The sequence below is a fragment of the Ictidomys tridecemlineatus genome, chromosome 12 (genome assembly GCF_052094955.1).
Source record: "Ictidomys tridecemlineatus isolate mIctTri1 chromosome 12, mIctTri1.hap1, whole genome shotgun sequence".
Classification (NCBI taxonomy): domain Eukaryota; kingdom Metazoa; phylum Chordata; class Mammalia; order Rodentia; family Sciuridae; genus Ictidomys; species Ictidomys tridecemlineatus.
In genome coordinates, this window is record NC_135488.1 from 102138226 (window position 1) to 102158031 (window position 19806).

Here is a 19806-nt window from a genome sequence, read left to right on the forward strand (position 1 = left end):
GTGTTATACTGCTGAGCTACACCCCTGGCACCCTGGCTTTGTTTCTGCTGTGTAAAGTTCACAGCAGGGACGACAGTAATTACTTGACTAGCACAGTGCAAGGCACACAGTTGGTGACCCATCCAAATGTTGGAATTGGTTACAGAGAACAAAGGAGTCCTCAGAACAGGCACCATCAGGAGTGTTTGGGTGACATATTGACCCCAGGTGCTGTGGACAGCTTCTGGTCATGTGCTCCTGGCATGTGGTCAGATGGCTTTGGGGCAGCTTGATCTTGCCCCTGCTCACCCTGCCTTTTCTGTGCCTCCTCTTCCCCAGGGTTTTTGGCTTCCCTGTCCACTATACTGACGTCTCCAACATGAGCCGCTTGGCGAGGCAGAGACTGCTGGGCCGGTCGTGGAGCGTGCCAGTCATCCGCCACCTCTTCGCTCCGCTGAAGGAATATTTTGCTTGTGTGTAAGGGACATGGGGGCAAACTGAGGTAGTGACACAAAGTTAAACAAACAAACAAAAAAAAAACACAAAACACAATAAAACACCAAGAACGTGAGGATGGAGAGAAGTATCAGCACCCAGAAGAGAAAAAGGAATTTAAAACAAAACCACAGAGGCGGAAATACCGGAGGGCTTTGCCTTGCGAAAAGGGTTGGACATCATCTCCTGATTTTTCAATGTTAAATCTTCAGTCCTATTTAAAAAAAGAAAACACAAAAACAAACCAAGTCCCCTCCCCTCCCCCTTCTTTTTTTTTTTTAAAAAAAAACCTTTTGTTTTCTACTCTTTCCAGAGGGGTTTTGTTTGTTTGGGTTTTTGTTTCTTGCTGTGACTGAAACAAGAGGGTTATTACAGCAAAAATCAGTGACAAAAAAATAGTAACAATACCTTGCAGAGGAAAGGTGGAAGAGAGGGGAAAAAGGAAATAGAAATCTATATATTGGGTATATATATTTTTTTTAAATCTTTTTTTTTTTTGTTGTCTCTAGCCTGGTCAGATAGGAGCACAAGCGGGGACAGAAAAGAGACACTCAGGCGGCAGAATTCTCTCCCAGCCCCTGAGCTGTCTTACCAGCACCATTCCTGGTCATGCAGACAGAACCCAGCTAGCAGCAGGGAGACCGAACACCACATAAGATACTTTTCTACAGTATTTCAGGTGCCTACACACAGGAAACCTTGAAGAATACCAGTTTCTAGAAGCCGCTGTTACCTCTTGTTTACAGTTTATATATATATGATAGATATGAGATATATATATAAAAGGTACTGTTAACTACTGTACAACCTGACTTCATAATGGTGCTTTAAAACAGCGAGATGAGTAAAAACATCAGCTTCCACCTGGCCTTATGTGCAAAGGGTTTTAAACAAGGATGGAGAAAGGGATTCAGCTCGAAGATGGCGCTTTGTCTGGTGGGGTTTCCCCTTGATTTTAACAAGATGAAGGAGGAGAACTAGTGTGTCGTTCTCCCACTTCTCTCTGCCAAAATATTGGGGTCAGCTTAGGTGGTTGGGATCCTGGGAGGCTGAGCATGGAGTCCATCCAGACTCAGGCAATAACTTGAATTTTTTCTAAAAAGAGACTCCCTTAGCAAGATGGCAGGGTAAGGAGTCTTCCTTCCTGATTGCTCATGTTAGTGGAGTTGAGGGCTCCTTGTGGGATCAGAAATAGTCCAGAGTGTGGGAAATTGACAGTTAAAAACCCCACCTGGAGCAAATAAAAAAACATACAAAACGTACTGGTGCTTTCCTGTCTAAGTCGCCTTTTGTGTGTTCTTTTATGAGGCCCTCACCATCCTCCCCTCTGTGCACAAGGCGGCTCTGGGCCCCTGGAATGTGATGTTTTTGGTCATCTCCAAAGGCTGCAGTTTTATACTGGGAGGCTGATGACACCTTTTATTATAATTATTCTTATGGTTCTGGTTATAATTATGTTGTTTTAAGATTTTCTTTAAGAAAACAAAACCCAACACCCTTTAGGTTTCAAACCAAGGTGCGGGAGCAGGGTGCTTCTAAGTTAGCGGTGGCTCTGGTGCCCTGGCTCCCTTCCCCCTGGGCCAGGTGGGCCACTGGGCAGTGCGGTGACAAGCTGGACGGCCAGGGAGTCCCCCAGGCCTGCCCTCCGGGCTGGTCGCTCTTGCTCTTCTCTTCTACTTCCCCTCCTCTGAGTCAGGTGTGTCAGGGCCGGGGGAGGCCTGCGGTCTCTCTCCTGTGTGTGTGCTTGGAGTGGTGTGTGTTTCTTTTCTAGTGTTTGGTCTGATGATAGCTGTGCTCTTGCCTCAAGTCAGCAGCGCCTGGGGCCCCACGTGCTCGCACTTTGTTCTGCTTCCTAGGGGCAGCTGGCCTGGCCTGGCCTGGCGTTGGCGGTGGGAAGGGATGGCGTTGCTGGCTCCAGGGTGAGGGCCCAATGGGCAGAGCTTGCCTGGATGGATGGGGTGTAGATATGTGGCATATAGAGATATATATTTTATAATGGGAGGGAGGGCGGCACCTCCTGGGACTGGCAGAGCTGGGAGGTGTGCCGTCAAGCACATGGTCCCAAGTCCGCATCCCTAGAAAAGATGGGGCCTATGGTGATAGGCGCTATATAAGTACATAGATAGGGTCATGTATAAGAAATATTATGTAGTGGGGAGTGGGGGGAAACGGGCTCGGTGTGCTGAGCCTGGGTCCCTACTGCAGGCTTAAACCCCACACCAATCAGTCTCACATGCACAGGAACCTACTTCTATTTGGATGCATAGCGAGTCACTCACCAGGGAGCTCCCATTACTCTTCTCCCCAGGATTCAGGACTTTGTGGAGTCAGCCCGAGCAGCTCTTTACCTCTGTTGCCCTGGTTGCAGGTAGACTGTTGATCCCAGAAGTTGCTAGGTGCTGAAGGTAGGAAGAGGAGGTGGTTTGATCGGAGAAGGTGCTTCCTCTAGCAGGTCGTGTTCTATCCCTTTTGCCCCTGGTGATGTCAAAGATTCTTCTGTTAGCAACCTGTGATACTGACCTGCAACTCTAGGCACCAGTCAAGTCAGCCCTCTACTCCCCCTACCTATTCTCCCCAAACAAAATCAAATTGACATCCCTGTCTGTCTTGGCCACAGGGCTTCCATTGAGAAAAAAGTAATAATGATGGGACAGTGAACTTCACCTTTTCAATAAAGCAAATTAGTAATTAGTGACAAAACTACACCAAGGCTTTGAACCCCTTGCTCATTGCTCAGGAGTAGAGTTCACAGCTGTGGCCGCTCGCTCCTTGCTGGGGCAGGTAGTCCTGGCCCCAGTCTACTCAGTTCCTTGGTAGATGGATTTCATAAGATCACACCCAGTTGCTCCCTGCCACTTCCCTGACACGGCAGGTGGTGACTGGAGCAGCTAGGAGAGGGGGAGGCCTGCCCCTTCCCAGCAGAGTCCCTCCTTGCTTCTGCAGGGCTCCCTCCTGGCCTGGAGTCTACCAGCACTGCTCCAGAGGGCTGAGGGGAGGAGGGCTGCCTCAAGCAGTCCAAGGTGCTCCCTCCCCTGCTGGCCAACACCAAGGTCTTCCCAGATCTGCAAAAGGACAGTCTCCTAGGGCTTTCCCCTTCCAACACTGCTGGCTCTCCTGAGCCTCTGTCCACTGCTTATGTGAAGGAGTCAGCCTTTCCCAGTGGCCCCAGCTCCACCCTAGCTGGGGCTGGTGCTCCCCCAAAGGTTGGCGTGGGGACTCAGGAAGAACCTGTGAATGTGGCAAGAGCCAGGGGCCAGCACATGCTGGCCAGCTTGTTCTGAGAGAGTGCTGGGCACAGAGGCCTGTGGCTGACTACTTAGCACCTGTTTCTCCCACTTAGTAACCTGCCAAGGCCTCCAAAATGGACATGGTGCCCCCATATAGGGACAGGAGTTAATCACCAGCTTTTCTTCCAGCCCTTCCTGTGGGCTTGGTCTTACAGTAGAATTTGGTAGGGTGAAGGGGACTTGGGGAATGTGCCAACTTGGTCCAAATGGTGTTCCCTTCATCCACCTCCATCCCTGTGGGGGACTTCTGAGGACAGGTATTTGGTACCTTCCAAAGGGGCCTCAGCCGGGTGGGCCATGGGAGGGTTAGGTGTGGGGAGTGTTGAGCTTGCTGTAGAAGAAGCCAAGGGCTGGGGCAGTGGATCTGGAGAAACCAGAATGGCCTGGGGAGAATCCCCAAGGGTGTTCCCTATGGGATTTCCTTTCCAAAGAGCAGGCCCATCTTCTTGAAACCAGGGTGCTAGGAGCCCAGGTGACAGCCTCCCTCCTGAGGGTGCCAAGTGGAGCATGGTGCCAAAGATCCATGGCCCTTGCATGGGGGAGGCAGCTGGGTGCTAGTGCCAGGGCCACAAGCCTTGGCCTCCCGCCTCAGGAGGCGCTCAATCCCAGCAGATGGCTGCGAGCCTAAGGGCCTCAGGCTGGCTGGTGCTAACCCCTTTCCTGCGGGACCGACTGGAACAGTGGGCTAGTGGGGAGCCCGCAGGTGAGGATCAGGGGGCTCTTGAAGTCTGCTCTCTGGCCTCAGAGCCTCCTTGCTGTTTGACATCCTATCAGAAAGAAACTTCCCCAAAGAACATCCAGGACCTCTTAGCCTTTGAAAGGCCTGGGCATGGTTGGCAGGTGGAGATGAAGGTTTTGGTGAGTGGCTGGGGTGTGGTCTGGAAAGGCAGACCCCAGCAGGAAGGCAGGCTGATGCTGACAGTCTCTAACTAGTCAGCTGGCTCCCCTCACCTGCTTGCTGGCCCCAGGCCACAACTGCTCTGGGGGAGCCTCTGAGCATTGCCATCTCTAGCACAGGGAAGTCCATAGGAGGAGCAAGGGAGTGTGGTTCAGCTGAGCCTGCTCGGAGACGTGCTAACAGGAAAACTGCAATCATTAGTGTTCATATTTTTTATTATGTAAGTCTATATCAGTAGGTCTTGAATTCCTCTTGCTGTTCTGTGTGGCGCAGAGTTGCTGTGACTAGTGTCTTTGGAGCTGTCATTTCATAGGAGCCCTGTGAGCTATAGGCTGGGCCTGTGGGGCTTGCCTGGCGCCTCTGAAGAGGCTGCTGCTGCTGCTTGCTCTGGTCAGGGGAACCCGAGAGATATGATTCTGGAGAGCTGTTTCCAGGCAGGGCCACAGCTTGATCCTGGGAAGGGAACAATCTGCATTCATCTTTTTCTAGTCTGCGTGCTCCCAGTGCTTGTGACTAGAATGTGATATTGAGTTGTCCCTCTTGGCAGGGAGCCGCTGCGCCTCCCACTCCCCCCAGCACGGGGAAGGGGTTACCGAGGGATGGCTGGAGTTGGAGTGGCCCTCTGGGGTTAACTAGAGGTGGCCAGGCCTTGTGCTGGGGTCAGGAGGACTGGAGAGGAAAGGACCTAGATGAACCCCATTGTTCTAGTGTAAGCTCTTGGATCTTTACGTTTTGGTAAAGAAGGGCTGGGGTCTTTGAGAAGTGAGGATCTCGCCCCTTTGGGTTTCAGAGACCCGGCTGAGGTGGGCCTTTGGTTGGGGACCTGTCTCCGACTCTAGGCAGTAGAGTTGGGGCAGTGGGAGAAGCAAGCAGGTCAGAGTAGGGAGGGGAAGGAGGCCTTGCTGGGGGGACTCCCTCCCTAACTTCCCAGAGGCCCCCTGGGCGTCTGCAACTCCAGCAACTGGAAAGCTCCAGGGATCTGCTCCCTTGAGGGCACAGAGGGGGACTCCCCAGACACCCGGCTCCAGCCTGTGCCTGAGGACGTGAGCAGCGGTCTAAAGCGTCACTGTAGTCCCATTCACTAACAGACCGATTTGGTTGCACAGCCCTAGAGTCCAACAGACGACAAAAATGCCGAAATTCCTTAGAATACGCAGAGGGAGGAGGTGACTCAACAAGGTGCTAAAACATTTTATTAAAAATATATATTGTTAAATTAAGTCTGCTGTCTGGACAATGACTGTTTGTTTTGTTTTCTTGTAGTGGAGTTTAAAAGAGACTATTATTTTACTCTGATATATTATTATTAAAAAGGCATTTTAACTTTGTACTTGAAAACTAAGTGAGCGATTTCACGTGTTTTAGCTGAGGCATTGAAGTAGCGGGTGCTTACTTATTTGTGGGAAATCATGTATTCATACTGAAGAATAAACTCCGTAGCTGATTTGGTAATAACTTTTACTGTTACAGACGATTGCGCTTTGACCCCGGTGGCAGAGCACTTCTACTCCACATTCCACGCAGCTAAATGCAGGACTTTCCAGATTCTTCCCTCCCTGGCCCTCCTTCCTTTCTCTTAAGTTCCTCTCTTCCTTTGTTTTGTTTTTGTTTTTCCTGGTTCCAGCATCCTTTTCACCACTGTATTTTTTTTAGGGTTGCTTCTCTATTTATTGACAATAATAATGTACATTTCACAGTCTGGTTCTGGGACAGCCGGGAGGGGTGCAGGGGGGTTCCGCAGGGCCCCGCCGCCCGCCCGGCGTTCTGTTGTATCTCTGTGTACGTGATTGCTCGTGACATAGCTGTTTATGAAATAATTAAAGAGGTCAATGCGTACAGCAGATGTAGAAAGTCTGTCAGTTCCGCCTTCATCACATTTTTTTTGTGCCCAGAAGAATATAATAAAGCTCCTTTCTAATGTACTTGTGCTGGAGAACACTTGAATAAATGGACTGTTTTTGTGCAAAAAGAAAAACGGAAAAAACACCGATAATGTCCTTTTGTCTTGCGTCTCCTTTCCCCTGACGTGGCTGTTCACAGCCCTTCTCCAGAAGGCTTAAGTACCTCAGTGGGAGGTGCTGCATTGGGTCCAGACAACTCTTTAAATCACCCCCTGCCTGGGTGTCACAGAGGCCCGGGCCCCATGTGGCAGAGGCCTGTGGATCTGAAGCTCAGAGATACCTAGAGAGAGAGGGTGGAGCAATCAGTGTTGGAAAACCAGAGCAGAGAGGGGACAGTGTCTTGCCCAGATGGCGGTGGGGGAGGACCCCTGGTCACCAGCAGCAGTGCCCTCTCAACAGGGTTTTGTCAACAAACCAGAGTCCAGAGGGGAGTAGCCAGAGGTAGACAGTCTGGATTGGGGAGGATTCCTGGAAGGAACCCAGCCATTTGTCTTAGGAGCCAGCATTGGGAGGACATATTTGCAGACACCTGCAGGGCTGGGCCACACTGCTGGTGGCCAGTGTGAGCTCAGCGTAAGGCAGACCTCGGTCCCCCGGGCCCACAGTGCAGGAGGTGCCTTGGGTGCAGAGGAGCCCTGGCTAGGGAGAGGAACTGGGTGGCCCTCTGAGGGGTTGCCGGTCTCCCTTCAGACCCACGTCTGGGTTCCCCTGCTGCCTGGCCCTCAGAACCGACTTGCAAGTGGCCAGTGCTGTGTGGCCTGCAGAGCCCCTACATGTGCTTTGACCTTGTGACTCTGCTTCAGTCTCTAGGCCCCTACCCTAGCCGTCTAAAGTGACAGAATGAATACTGTAAGGACTGGGACTGTTCCCTCACACTCAGCCCCAGGACCTCGGCCACTCTGTGCTGGGCTTTGTCTCCCAAGTGCCCGGTGGGCCCAGCCATGGTTGGGCTCCTGAGGAGGGCGGCTTGAGGTTCTTTCTACACCAGACTCCTGGGAGGTTCAGGACGGCAGCGCTCTCCCGGCAGCAAACACGTCATTAGGGGAAAGTTTGACAAAAGAGGGGACCCCGACCAGACTTTGTCATGGGCACCTTTTCTCTCCGTTTTTTCCTTACAAAGTTGTAAGTGTACATTTAACTTTTATCCTACTTTTTTTCTCAATATTTTTCAATGTTGATGTAGAACTTTTTTTTGTTTTTGTTTTTTCAAATGGCTGCATGGTGTTTTCTTGTTGAATGTTTGTTTCTATATAAATATATATATATAATTTTATTTTAGCTATAAATAGAGCTTCAATAAACGTCTTTATGTTTTGGCTTTCCCCCCTATATTTTGTATTTTTTTTTCTTTTAAAATGGATTCCCAGAAATGAGACCAAATGGAGAAAAATAGATGGATATTTTGATTGGTTCCTGACATTTACTTGATTTTTTCCAAGAGGCTAGCAGACAGGCAGTATAGCTTAAGCTCTGAGGGTCTCCCTTTGGAAACAAACCTGGTCTTTAGTTTCACCAATTCAGAAATGTATTGTCTTAGTCTGTTTTCTGTTGCTGCAACAGAATACCTGAGGATGGGTAATTTATAAAGGAAAGAAATTTAGTCAGCTCATGGTTCTGGAGGCTGGCAGTCCAAGATCAGCGGCCACATCTGGTGAGGCCTTCATATTATCATAAAGTGTCCACATACAGAAGAGACAGAACAGGAGGGGCCAGACTCTGTGACAGTGAAGAGGAAGAAGCAACACAATTTAGTCACTGGATTTTGAAATCAGCTCACCTGGAGGAATCCTGGGGACAGAACTCAGATTGGATCTCCGAGATTAGTTCCAAGACTAAGGGGAGATGGGAGGGTGGAAAGAGGTGGGGATCGCCATGTATCTGAGCCAGGGGTGAGAGAAGTTATGGCGGGTGAGCAGCCGGGCCATTTGCTTAGTAAAAACCGTCTGGTGAAGCTTGTTTAAACAAGGCGTCACTTGATGGCCGAGGGGTGGGGAGGACAGGGTAAGGGGCAGCGCTGGCAGGAGTCAAGGTACTCATGAAGTGATAGGTCCACAGAGACTGCCTAGGTGGGTCCCCCCCACCGCCCCAGCACTCTGTTTAGGTATGGCAGGGACCATGGCAGGGACCCTGCACACCCAAGCCTGGCTTAGGGTTCAGTAAGGCTGCCTGGGGGTCCAGTGGAACAGAGGTGGGAGGGTCACCAAGGGCTGCCTGGGAGCCAGCTGGGTTGTGAGGCCAAACCCGCAAAGAGCAGGGTAGAGGAGCCCAGCATGGGCAGGGGTATAACTGCAGGGTGATGACAAGGGCCAGGGGGTGCTGTTAGATGAACAGCTGCTGTGTTGCAGGTGAGGACACAGGAAAGTACCTCTAAGGGGGACAGGAGTCCTAGTGTACCCACAATGCTCCCTTATCTCCTTGGCTCCAGTGAACTTGGAAAGGATGCAGCCCAGACTGGGAATGTAGCTCAGTGGCAGAGCACTTGACCCATATGGTCCAGGTCCTGAGTGAGGTCCCAAGCACCACCAAAAAAAACACAAAGATGCAGCCCTTCCCCTGGTGACATTCTCCCTCCTGTTGGTTTGGGGGTTAAGTGGGGAGGTCTCCGAGGAATGGCAACTAAAATAGTAGCTTATAGAGACTCGAACTTCAGAGACCAACCTGGCCAGCCCCTAAATATTCAACCCCAGGGCCCAGGTGCCTGCCTTACGTCCTGCCTAGAAGACAGACCTCACATTTAGGCCCCCACCCTACCCCGTCTGAACCCTGTGACCCTGGGCCTCAGCCCTCTCAGAGGAAACTTGAGTTTTGTCTTCTTTCCCAAAGCATTTAGCCTGTGGTGGCTGTAACCCAGGATCTGGGGACGAGGTAGCACTGGAGCCTGTCTCCCTCAACCAAGGGCTCTGGTGCACTCTGGCAAACGTGGGTCAAGAGAGGGACTTGGAGCCTCCAGAGAAGCTTTGGCCCTGCTGGAATCACCTGCAGGCCGCCCTCCCCATCACCTATGAAAGGGGTGGCAGAGCGAAATACCCAGAAAGGCCACTTGCCTGCCACAGCAACAGGCCAGCTCTGGTCCCCCAGGTCCTTATCTCCCTGTGCCTCCCCCTCCAAGCCCACCCGCCTGCTGTCTCCCCAGCTCTCTGCTCAGCTCAGCTCCGCTCTCCCTCCCTGGCTGCTTCTCAGGCGGCGCTCCCTCTGTCTAACGCCATCATTTCTCTCCCGGGAGCACACCAGCCTGCCTTCATGCACGTGCACATGCTCACGCACGCGGCCTCCCGACTGCCCTCTCCAGGCGCTGCCTAGTTCTCTGTTCCGCTTTCCAGCAAAACCTGACAGCACTCTGTTGATGGCGCTGAGGTCCTCCCCTCTGGGTGCCTTCCCAAGGCACTGGGCCTCCCCTCCACTCTCACCTGACTGCTCAGGCGCTGGGCCCTGCGAGACTTTCACCTCCCTGAAACCCCTGCTTCCCGGGGCTTCCTACCCCGTGGTTCTTCTGTTCTCTAATGTGGGAGAGCTTTCAGGCCTGTCTTCCCCGCCCTCCTCTGGCTCACGGAAGCCAAGGCCTGGGTGGCCTCTCGGCCACCGTGTTGGGTGGGCATCTCAAAAGTGAACTGTCAAAACGGAAACGTTGGGTTCCTTCCCAACTTGCTCCCAGCCTTCAGTTCTTTTAGCAGCTTGTACTTAACTGGCATCAGGACCTTGGGTCTCATCCTTGATCCCCTCTTAACATCACAACCTACTTCTTGTCTACCAGCAGTACTCACCTGTAAATATATCCTCAGCCAGGTGTGGCGGCACACGCCTGTCATCCCAGAGCTCAGGAGGCTGAGGCAGGAGGATCATGAGTTCAAAGCCAGCCTCAGAAAAAATGAGGCCCTAAGCAACTCAGTGGGACCCTGTCTCTAAATAAATACAAAATAGAGCTGGCAATGGGGGCGGGGAGGGCTGTGGCTCAGCGGTAGAGCACTTGCCTAGCGCGAACAAGGCCCTGGGTTCGATCCTCAGCACCACATAAAAAGAAAATAAAGGTATTGTGTCCACCTACAACTAAAAAATAAATGTTTAAAAAAATTAGGGCTGGGGATGTGGCTCAGTGGCTGAGTGTCCCTGAGTTCAATCCCCGGTACCCCTCCTCCAAAAAAAAAAGGACTGTAAATATAGCTCAGTGGTAAAGCACCTCTGGGTTCTAACCCCCAATACTGAAATAAAGTCCCAATTCAGCCACTTTTCACTGTCTTCACTGATGCCACTTTGACCCAAGTCCCCTCCTCCCACAACAGGTCTCCTTCCTTCTTTTCCCATCCTTTCCAACCTGTTCAGCACGCACAATAATTTCATTAAAACCAAACCCTAGGGGCTGGGCTTGTGGCTCAGTGGTAGAGCGCTTGCCTGGCATGTGTGAGTCACTGGGTTCGATTCTCAGCACCACATATAAATAAATGAAATAAAGGTCCATTGACAGCTAAAAAATATTAATAAAAATTAAAAAACAAAAAAACAAAACAAACCACCACCCCCCCAAAAACCCTCTGTTTGTTTCTTTGTTTTAGCTGAGTTGAGGCTAGAACCCAGGGCCTTGCACATACAGGGCAAGTACACACTCAGCCTGAATCAAACCTTTTTTGAAAAAGCCTTTAGTTGTATGCTATGGCAACAAGCGGAAGCCCTCCCACCTTGTCCCATGAAGCCCACTGTCCTCAACAACATTCCAGCCCCGTGGGCCTTCTTTCCTGTGAGCAGATCAAATTCTGCCATTGCAGGGCTTTAGTGCACATGCTGGGCTCTGCCTGGAGGCCTTGCTCATCGCCCAGCTCTCCCTGGCTTGCCTCCTAGTCTCAGCTCAGAGAGGTGCACTGTGTGTGTGTGTGTGTGTGTATGTGTGTGTGTGTGTGTGAGAGAGAGAGAGAGAGAGAGAGAGAGAGAGAGAGAGAGAGAGAGAGTTATGGGGGGATTGAACCCACTGGCTCTATCACTGAGCTACATTCCCAACCCCTCTTTCTTTTTTTAATTTGAGGCAGGATCCTGGAGATTGAGCTCAGGGGTGTGTACCACTGAGCCATCTCCCCAGCCCCTTTTATTTTGAGACAGTCTTGCTAAGTTGCTTAAGACCTCACTAAGTTGCTGAAGCTGGCCTTGCAATCCTCCTGCCTCAGCCCCCCAAGTCTCTGGGATTACAGGTGTGTACCATCGCATTTAGGTCTTTTTTATTTTGAAACAGGGTCTAAGTGCCTGAGGCTGATTTGGAACTTGTGATCCTCCTGTCTCAGCCTCGAAGTTGCTGGGATTACAGGTGAGCGCCACTGCGCCCAGCATGAAGGGTACTCCTTGGCTGCTCCACATACTCTATGGCCACTGCTCTCTAGTCTATTTGTTATTTTCATAACTGCCAACCTCAGAAATTCCTGCTGATTATTATGCTTACTGTTTACAGTCTGCCTTCTCCATGTTTCCACAGTGTGCCCAGGGCTGGCTGGGTCAGGTATGACTGTTATGCAGTCATCAGGTGCTCCGTGTGCACAGAAGCCATTCTGTATCAAATCATTTGTCACTGGAGGTCTGAAGGAGTTCCCAGACAGGGGGACTCAAGACAAGTGGAGTCCTTGAAATATGTGTTGGGAAAGAATTTCAGCACATGCCAATCAGAGACAGACCGATGTACCTAAGGAAGCAGAGTTGCATTCAAGGGACAATGTGGGGGCTCTCTAGAGGTAACAACACAACCCTTTGGTGTGGAGCAGTAATATTTATAGAGGGAGGGTTGCTCAGGGCTAGACTAGAGGTGGAGCCAGGGAGAGTTGCACTAACTTGGTGCCAGTTCTCTAGGCTTGTGCATCAAAGTCAAGGATGCAGGTCAAGGGCGCAGGTGAAGGACTTGGGCTAGGTTACTCAGGAATGCTTGTTTTGCATTTCAAAGGTGCATGGGCATTTTCTGAATCCTAACTCCTCCTCTTTAAAAATTTTTTTTTAGTGGTAAATGGACACAGTACCTTTGTTTTCTTTCTTTCTTTTTTTTTTTTTTTAATGTGGTGCTGGGGATTGAACCCAGTGCCTCACACGTACCAGGCAAGCGCTCTACCACTGAGCCACCACCCTAGCCCGTTTTAAGCTTCAGTCTATCTTTCCTTTTCTGTACCTCCAAATTCCTATCAACTTAATCATCTCCACCTTCTGCATTAGAAACACTTATCCCGTTTTGCAGATTGATCTGAGCCCTGCTATGATCACAGGGTGCACAGGGAAAATGCCTGGATTTCAGAACTTGTCTGGGCACTGCAAATCACCCACCTGACTCTCCCTCTCACAATTTGGGGCTACTGTGCTCAGATTTGCTTAACGTCCAGGACCTCTGCATTTGTTCCCACTTAGCTGCAGAAATGCCTAGTTATGTCCTCAGCACACAAAGGCCAGGAGAAAGGAAGCAATAGCCGTCCGTCACTGCGCACCCACGGAGTACATGCCAGCCTCCCTGCAGCTGCCAGCAGCAGCTCCACTTCCCATGTCCAGACTTGTGCCAAGTCCTTTACAGGAATTATCTCATTTAATTCTCAGGAGAAGGCCAGTGCCTAGGCAATTAGGTCCATTCTGTAGATGAAACAATTGAGGACCATACAGTCTTTGTAACCAGCCAGGTAAAAGCTGGCCAGAGGGCAGGACTTACCAGTCCACCAGGCTGTTTCCACCCACCCGGCTTCTGCCCACAGGGAGGGTGACTTGTGCATTCAATGAGAGTGAGCCTAAAAAAAAGTGGGCTTAAAAAAACTCAATATACCATGAACTTTTGTCTCTGAATTTGAATTAAAAATCAACCTTGCCTTACTTTTAAGAGTTGGGGGTCTAGGGCTGGGGTTGTGGCTCAGCAGTAGAGTGCTTGCCTAGCACGTGTGAGGCCCTGGGTTCAATCCTCAGCATCACATAAAAATAAATAAAATAAACGTATTGTGCCCAATTACAACCAAAAAATAAACATTAAAAAAAAAGAGTTGAGGTCTTAGCTCACTGGCCTCAAACTCGGAGGGGGGAGTGTTTAATGATTACAGTAATTTAAAAACTACCCCAAAACAGAGGGCAGTAAGAGTCAAAGTCCCAACTCCTGGAGATACTCAGTTGGAATTTCTTCATTTAGATACATATACAACTTTACTCATTTTTTTTTTAAAGAGAGAGTGAGAGAGAGGAGAGAGAGAATTTTTAATATTTATTTTTTAGTTCTCGGCGGACACAACATCTTTGTTGGTATGTGGTGCTGAGGATCGAACCCGGGCCGCACGCATGCCAGGCATGGTGCGCTACCGCTTGAGCCACATCCCCAGCCCCACTTTACTCATTTAAAATCATATTAGGGGGGCTGGGGATGTGGCTCAAGTGGTAGTGCGCTCGCCTGGCATTTGTGGGGTGCTGGGTTCGATCCTCAACACCACATAAAAATAAAAAATAAAGATATTGTGTCCACCTAAAAAAAAGAACTAAAAAATAAATAAAATCATATTAGGGGCTGGGGTGTGGCTCAGTGGTGGAGTGCTCGCCTAGCATGCTTGAGGCACTGAGTTTGATCCTCAGCACTACATTAATGTAAAATAAAGATGTTGTGTCCATTTAAAACTAAAAAATAAATATTAAAATAAAATAAAATCATATTAGGGCCGAGGGTGTAGCTCAGTGGTAGAGCACTTGCTTAGTATTCGACCCAGGCCCTGGGTTCAGTCCTTGGCACCACTGTTGTAATAGAAAACTCTGTCCATGTCCCTGATGCCTATCCAATAATGAGGACACGGTTTGGAGAAAAAGGAAAAAGAAGGTTTATTGCTTTGCTAGCAAAGGAGCAACACAGGGTACTCCTGCCCCAGGAGCTGTGATTCTGTCCATCAGCTGGAACGGGTCTTTCTGAAGTTATAATTCGCTTGTTAATTTGGAAGATAGTCATTTCTGAGATCTTCTGGTACCATCCACAAAATCTGGGTTACTTGTTCCTATAGTGGGTGTGTACTCAAGGACAGAGACTGCCTAGGAGGGGGAAGAAAGATAACCTGGTTTCCCGAGATTAGTGAGAGAGAGAGGTTAGGGAGGAGCAGGAAGAGAGGAAGGGAAAGAGACACTTGAAAAATAAGTTGCAATGGCAGAGCAGCAAGGGTTATATTCAAAGCATAAAGTGGACCACTCTTATACCTCCATTAAAATAATTAATTAAATAAAATCATATTGTTGATTGATTTTTGTTAATTAATATTTTGCTTTGCAATGATTACTCGCATGCCAGATATTATTTTCATGTGTATTTTATTATGAACTTTCCCCCCTGCATTAAATCTCTAAAAAAAAAAAGTTTATGGTGTTGTTAAAAGATTTTTTAGGGGATGCGATGAAAACATTTTAATGGCTGCATACTACTCTATTGCTTAGAAGGACTACAATTTAAGACATTTAGGTTTTTTTTTGTCTATTCCTTGGAAGGCGCCATTAGCTGTTGGAGTGGGCATTCTAGCATGTTCCTTCACTGATCTACATTCACTTACATATATTTTTGTAAAAAACAAAACGAAGAAAAAAAAAAAAAAAGAAACCTCCCAGCATAGTTGGAAGAAAAGCAGCAAAGGGTGGTGCTGGGACCCTCGATGTCACACGACTAAGGGACAGGTCGCCTGCGCAGTCCACGGGACTCCTCTGGCCCCCCCACACACACACACTCCGCACGCACGCGCGCCAGCCTCCGCCGGAATGGAGCCTCGGGGTCAGCAGCGCGGGTTCCTCCTCTCAGCCAACTGGGCTGTCCGCAGGCTCAGGAAGGTCCCTCCCCACCTGGGCGGGCCCTGCACACCGACGTGGCCTTTCAGCCCTGTGCAGCTGAGGTCTCCTGGTGGGCGGCACCTAAAGGAGCTACTACTTGGTGCCCCTACCTGAGCTTTGTAGCATAAACGTCTGAGGTGTCATTGCAGGTCCAAGGGCACAGGACCCACAGCAGTAAACGGCCCCTGGAAGACAGTCAGAGATTTTGGCTGCGTGGCCTCCCCCTGGCTTGCCCGTGCTCTTTAATGCAGGCAGAGGGCCTGCATTAAAGAGCACACAGGCTAGTTGGGGACTCAGATTTGTGAACAAAAGTCAATAGAAAGTACTAGTTACTGGCTGGCTCGCCTCAGACCTTTTTGAGACTTCTCAGCTTTTGGAAAAATTAGAACACGAACATTGACGTCCCAGCTCTACAACTGATAAGCTCACATTTCCAAGACTGCAGCAGCTAGAGGAATCAAACCTAGGAGTATGGATCTTAATCAGGGATAGGAATATAGTGTAGCCAAGCAGAAAAAAAACAGACCCGAGTTCAAATCCTAGCTCTTGCCTGTGACAATCAACCTTTTTCAAGACTCAGTTTTTTCATCTATGAAATGTGCACAACCAAATGTGCACAACCCCAGGGTGGTGGTGAGGCTTAAGATCTGTATATTAGAGCCAGACACAATAATGACACCTGTAATCAAAGCTGCTCTGGAGGATGAGGCAGGAAGATAGTAAGTTCAAGGCCAGCCTGGAAATTTACAACCAGTCTTAAAATAAAATAAAAAGGGAGGCGGATGTGACTCAGAGACAGAGCATTTCCCTAGTATATATGAGGCCTTGGGTTCAATCCCCAATCCTTCAACAAACAAACAAAAACACAGAATCTCTTTATCAGGTGTTTAATATGTCAGGTGTTCAGTGAGAGGGCTAGAACCCAGCCCCAGCTCCCTGCCTGGGATTCTTTCTTCCCAGAGTCACTCAGATGCTTCCCTTGGGCAGAAGTAAGGAAGCCCTGCAGAAGGCCGGTGGCCTTCTGGGGTGGAGAAGATACTCCGAGGGCATGCTTGGGCTAAGCCCTTCCCGCCTGCTTTGTGAGCCTGCGGGTTTGGCTGTGAGGCCCAGAAGGCCGGGAAAGATGGGAGATGCCAAAGGGCCCCTCTAGTGTCCTTCTTCTGGTTGGTGGAAGATGTCCGTGAGTTGGTCCAAGTTAGTGAGTTAACTGTGCTGCGGGCCGAGATGATGGCCGCTGCCTGAGCTTGGCCAATAAGACTTCCCAGTAACCCCGTTAGGTAGAGCCACTCGACTGGGGGACACTGCAGCCCAGGGGGTGTGCCCTGATGTGCCCAAATCACACAGGCAGGCCTGGAGTGGCCGGGAGGGCACCTGGGCCTTCCCCACAATGCACTAGGGACCCCTCCTCTCTTCTTGCTGCCTTGGATTGCTCAACCTTCCCTCCATTGACAACATAGAAACATTATAAAGAAAATCTCTCAAATCCCACCAGGTTAATCCTTCCTTCCTCCCTCCCTCCCTGTCTCCCTTTCTCTTCTTGTGCAGTACTGGAACCTGGGAGCACTCTGCTACGGAGCTGCATCCCCAGTCCTTTTTATTTTTTTATTTTTTGAGCCCAGGTCTTGTTACATTGCCCAGGCTGGTCTTGAACTTGTGATCCTCCTGCCTCAGGCTCTTGAGTCGCTGGGATTCTGGGTGTGTGGGACGCTGTGCCTGGTTTATGTTATTCCTTATAAATGCATGTGAATCTACACTGATCTAATTTGTTTTCAATTGAAAGGAAAACCGTTTCTGAAGGAGTTGTGATCCCCAAATGTGTGTCATTTCATATTAAACAATTTTCCAGGAAGATTAGATTACAAACAAGTTTCGGCAGCCCTTAGATATGGCGTAGTGGTGGCTTGGCATTCCATCTTGACGGTGTGAAATGGTTTCCTTAGCCAGTTTCCTTCCCTCAGTTGTTAGGTTGTCTCTAGTCTTAGCTATGCCAATAATGCCATATGAACATGATTATGCATATAGCATTTTCATTCTTTTCCACTATTTGTTTAGGATAAACTTGCAGGCAGTGGGGTTACTGGGCATAAGGTTTGGACCTTTACCTAAGTGTTCCTTTATTTCGCATTATTGACTTCATACCTGCCACCTTTATTACTGCTTTTTCCAAGAGAGCAACATTCTCCGCAGTGCCTTTTCCAATTCAGGTTTGTGGAGAAAATACAAGGACACCCCCCACCCCTTCTACCTACACAGTGTCACGCTTAGGCTTTGAGTGGCAGTGACAGGGGCAGCCAAGTACAGCTGGAGGAGCTGTCACCTGCGTCACCCTCCCCCGGGGTCCTCCGGGACACAATTCCTGAGGGTGGCACCTGAGATTTTCTCCCCAGCAAGGCGAAAGCAGCAAGGGCCGGCGAGGGACCTTCTTTGCTTCCTCAGGCCTCCTCGGGAGCAGAGGGCCGAAGCTCCAACACAGTGGTTGTGCAGCCACTGTAACTGGCAGGTCCTGCACTTAAAAAAAAAAAAAAAAAAAATATATATATATACACACACACACACACACACAACACACACACACACACACATTAGTTGTCAATTTTATTTATATGTGGTGCTGGGGATCGAACTCAGGGCCTCCCACATGCCCGGCAAGGGCTCTGCCCCTGAGCCCCTACTCCAGTCCCCAGGCCTACATTTTTACTTGCTAACCCTGGCAGCCCCATTTGCGATGGAGGGCCTGGCTTGGAGGGAATCTGGTGCAGAACCCTAATATCTGCCCCAGGGAAAGATCGTGGTCCTTATGGAACAGAAGGGGGGGTATGCAGGAAAGGTGGCAGGAGGCGTCTCCTAGTGTTGCCACACTGGCCTGAGGAGCCCCGCCGAACACAGCTGGCCTTCAGAGCCTTCTCCTACAGGGGCTGAGCTTCCTGAGGACAAGACAGTAGCAGCCATTACAGGCTGTGGCCTCTGCCTCTTGGATTCTCTCAACCACAATTTTCCAGGAAGATTAGATTACAAACAAGTTTCGGCTCACAGCCTCTGAAATGCCTCCTGGGTCCTAATCCCATGAGTACCGAACTCTGAGGGAAAGACTCAACTCTGCCACGGTGGGATCTGGACAAGTCTCTGGCCTCAGTTTCTCCGTATGTGGAATGGGGTCGGTGTCTGGGTTACATGAGATAAGTGATGTGAGCGGACCTGCTGAACCTCGAAGCCCACGTGAACCAATTTTAAGTATATAACTCAATGAATGCTGATCTGTGTTTACAGATGTGTGACCACCACAATTGCAAATATCTGGGCTTTTTTTTTTTTTTTTTTTTTTTAGGTCAAGAAACATTTGTTGAGCATCTGCTGTATACCCGATGCCCTGGTGTGAGCCAGGCACGCTGGGTGCAGGGCTGCAGCCCATCCTTGAGGAACTCAGAGCCTGGTAGAGAAGCTGGGCCTCCCGTGGAGGTGGCCGCACAACCTGTGTGAGCGGTGGTTGTGGTGGGAGGGGCAGGGGGTGGAGTTTCCCTGGGGCACCCAGGAACACGGCACAGCCTGGCCGCCTCTAACCCAGCCCCACCAAGCCCTCAGCGCATGCCCTTTTGTCTTGTTTTTATCTGGAAGAAACTCGTTCCTCTTCTTGCTTCAAGGCCCAGCTCAGATGTTGCCTCCTCTGAGAAGCCCTTGTGACTTTCTCAGGTGGTTCTGGGACAGATCTGTGGCTCCTGATCATTGATTTGGGGCCTACAGGTACTAAGGATTAGAGGGAGGCAGGGCTTAAGGAAGGCCCGGTGGGAAAGGCTGTGATGAAGGCCAGAGAAGGCCCACTTCCTGGAGACTGGAGGTGCCCAGGGCGGGAGAAGGAGAGCTTGTGGGACTGGGCCAGGCAGGGAGTGTGGGCCGGGGTCAAGGGAGGCAGGGGGGCGTGAGCTGCCTCTTGAATTTCGTGCACGCGGTCAGGAGAGCCTGTCAGTGCTGGGCAGGGAGAGCTGAGGGGTGTGCAGGTGGGTGCTGCACCTGCTGGTGCTTGGCATCTTGCAAGTGCCAAGGAGGCTCCAACCTGGGGCTGCGGCCTGCACCTGTGAGGGGTGCACGGGGCCGACCGAGCCAGCTCAAGCCCCACAGTACCTTCCTCGCATCGGTCTCCACTCCGTAGCTCTGAGCTCATGGGATGACACTTATCATGGGGCAGAGAGGGGGATGGAACAGTGGCCACGGGAGCCGAGAATGGTGATGCTTTTGAGTCCTTTCCGATTGTTTACCCTTTAAGTCAATCTGGAATCCGTTCCTTTCTTTTCAGCCCTCATGGTCCCCATTCCAGCTGTGCCCTGTCCTGTCTGATTGGCCATCCGTGTCTCCTCACCAAGAGGTCCCTGGGGTGAGTTGACGCCACTGCAGCCTGAGTGATCTTAAAATGCCAGCAGTGGCAGTAAGACAGCACACTTTGGTCCCGTGTGGAGGAGATTAGGTGAGAACCAAA

At 50.2% G+C, this 19806-nt stretch overlaps 1 protein-coding gene across 9 annotated transcripts in view; it reads left to right on the forward strand.

The window, feature by feature from the left end:
* Dnmt3a (DNA methyltransferase 3 alpha) overlaps positions 1 to 6652 on the forward strand; it is a 103796-nt gene extending 97144 nt beyond the window's left edge. For 8 of the 9 annotated variants that reach the window (XM_078029552.1, XM_040271406.2, XM_040271414.2 and 5 more), the window contains one exon: positions 319 to 6652. In XM_078029552.1, the coding sequence (XP_077885678.1) occupies positions 319 to 460 (142 nt within the window). In that variant the 3' untranslated portion in view covers positions 461 to 6652. The remainder of the gene's footprint in view (positions 1 to 318) is intronic. The other variant, XR_013429175.1, reaches the window with a different exon arrangement.
* Positions 6653 to 19806: the final 13154 nt, after the last annotated feature.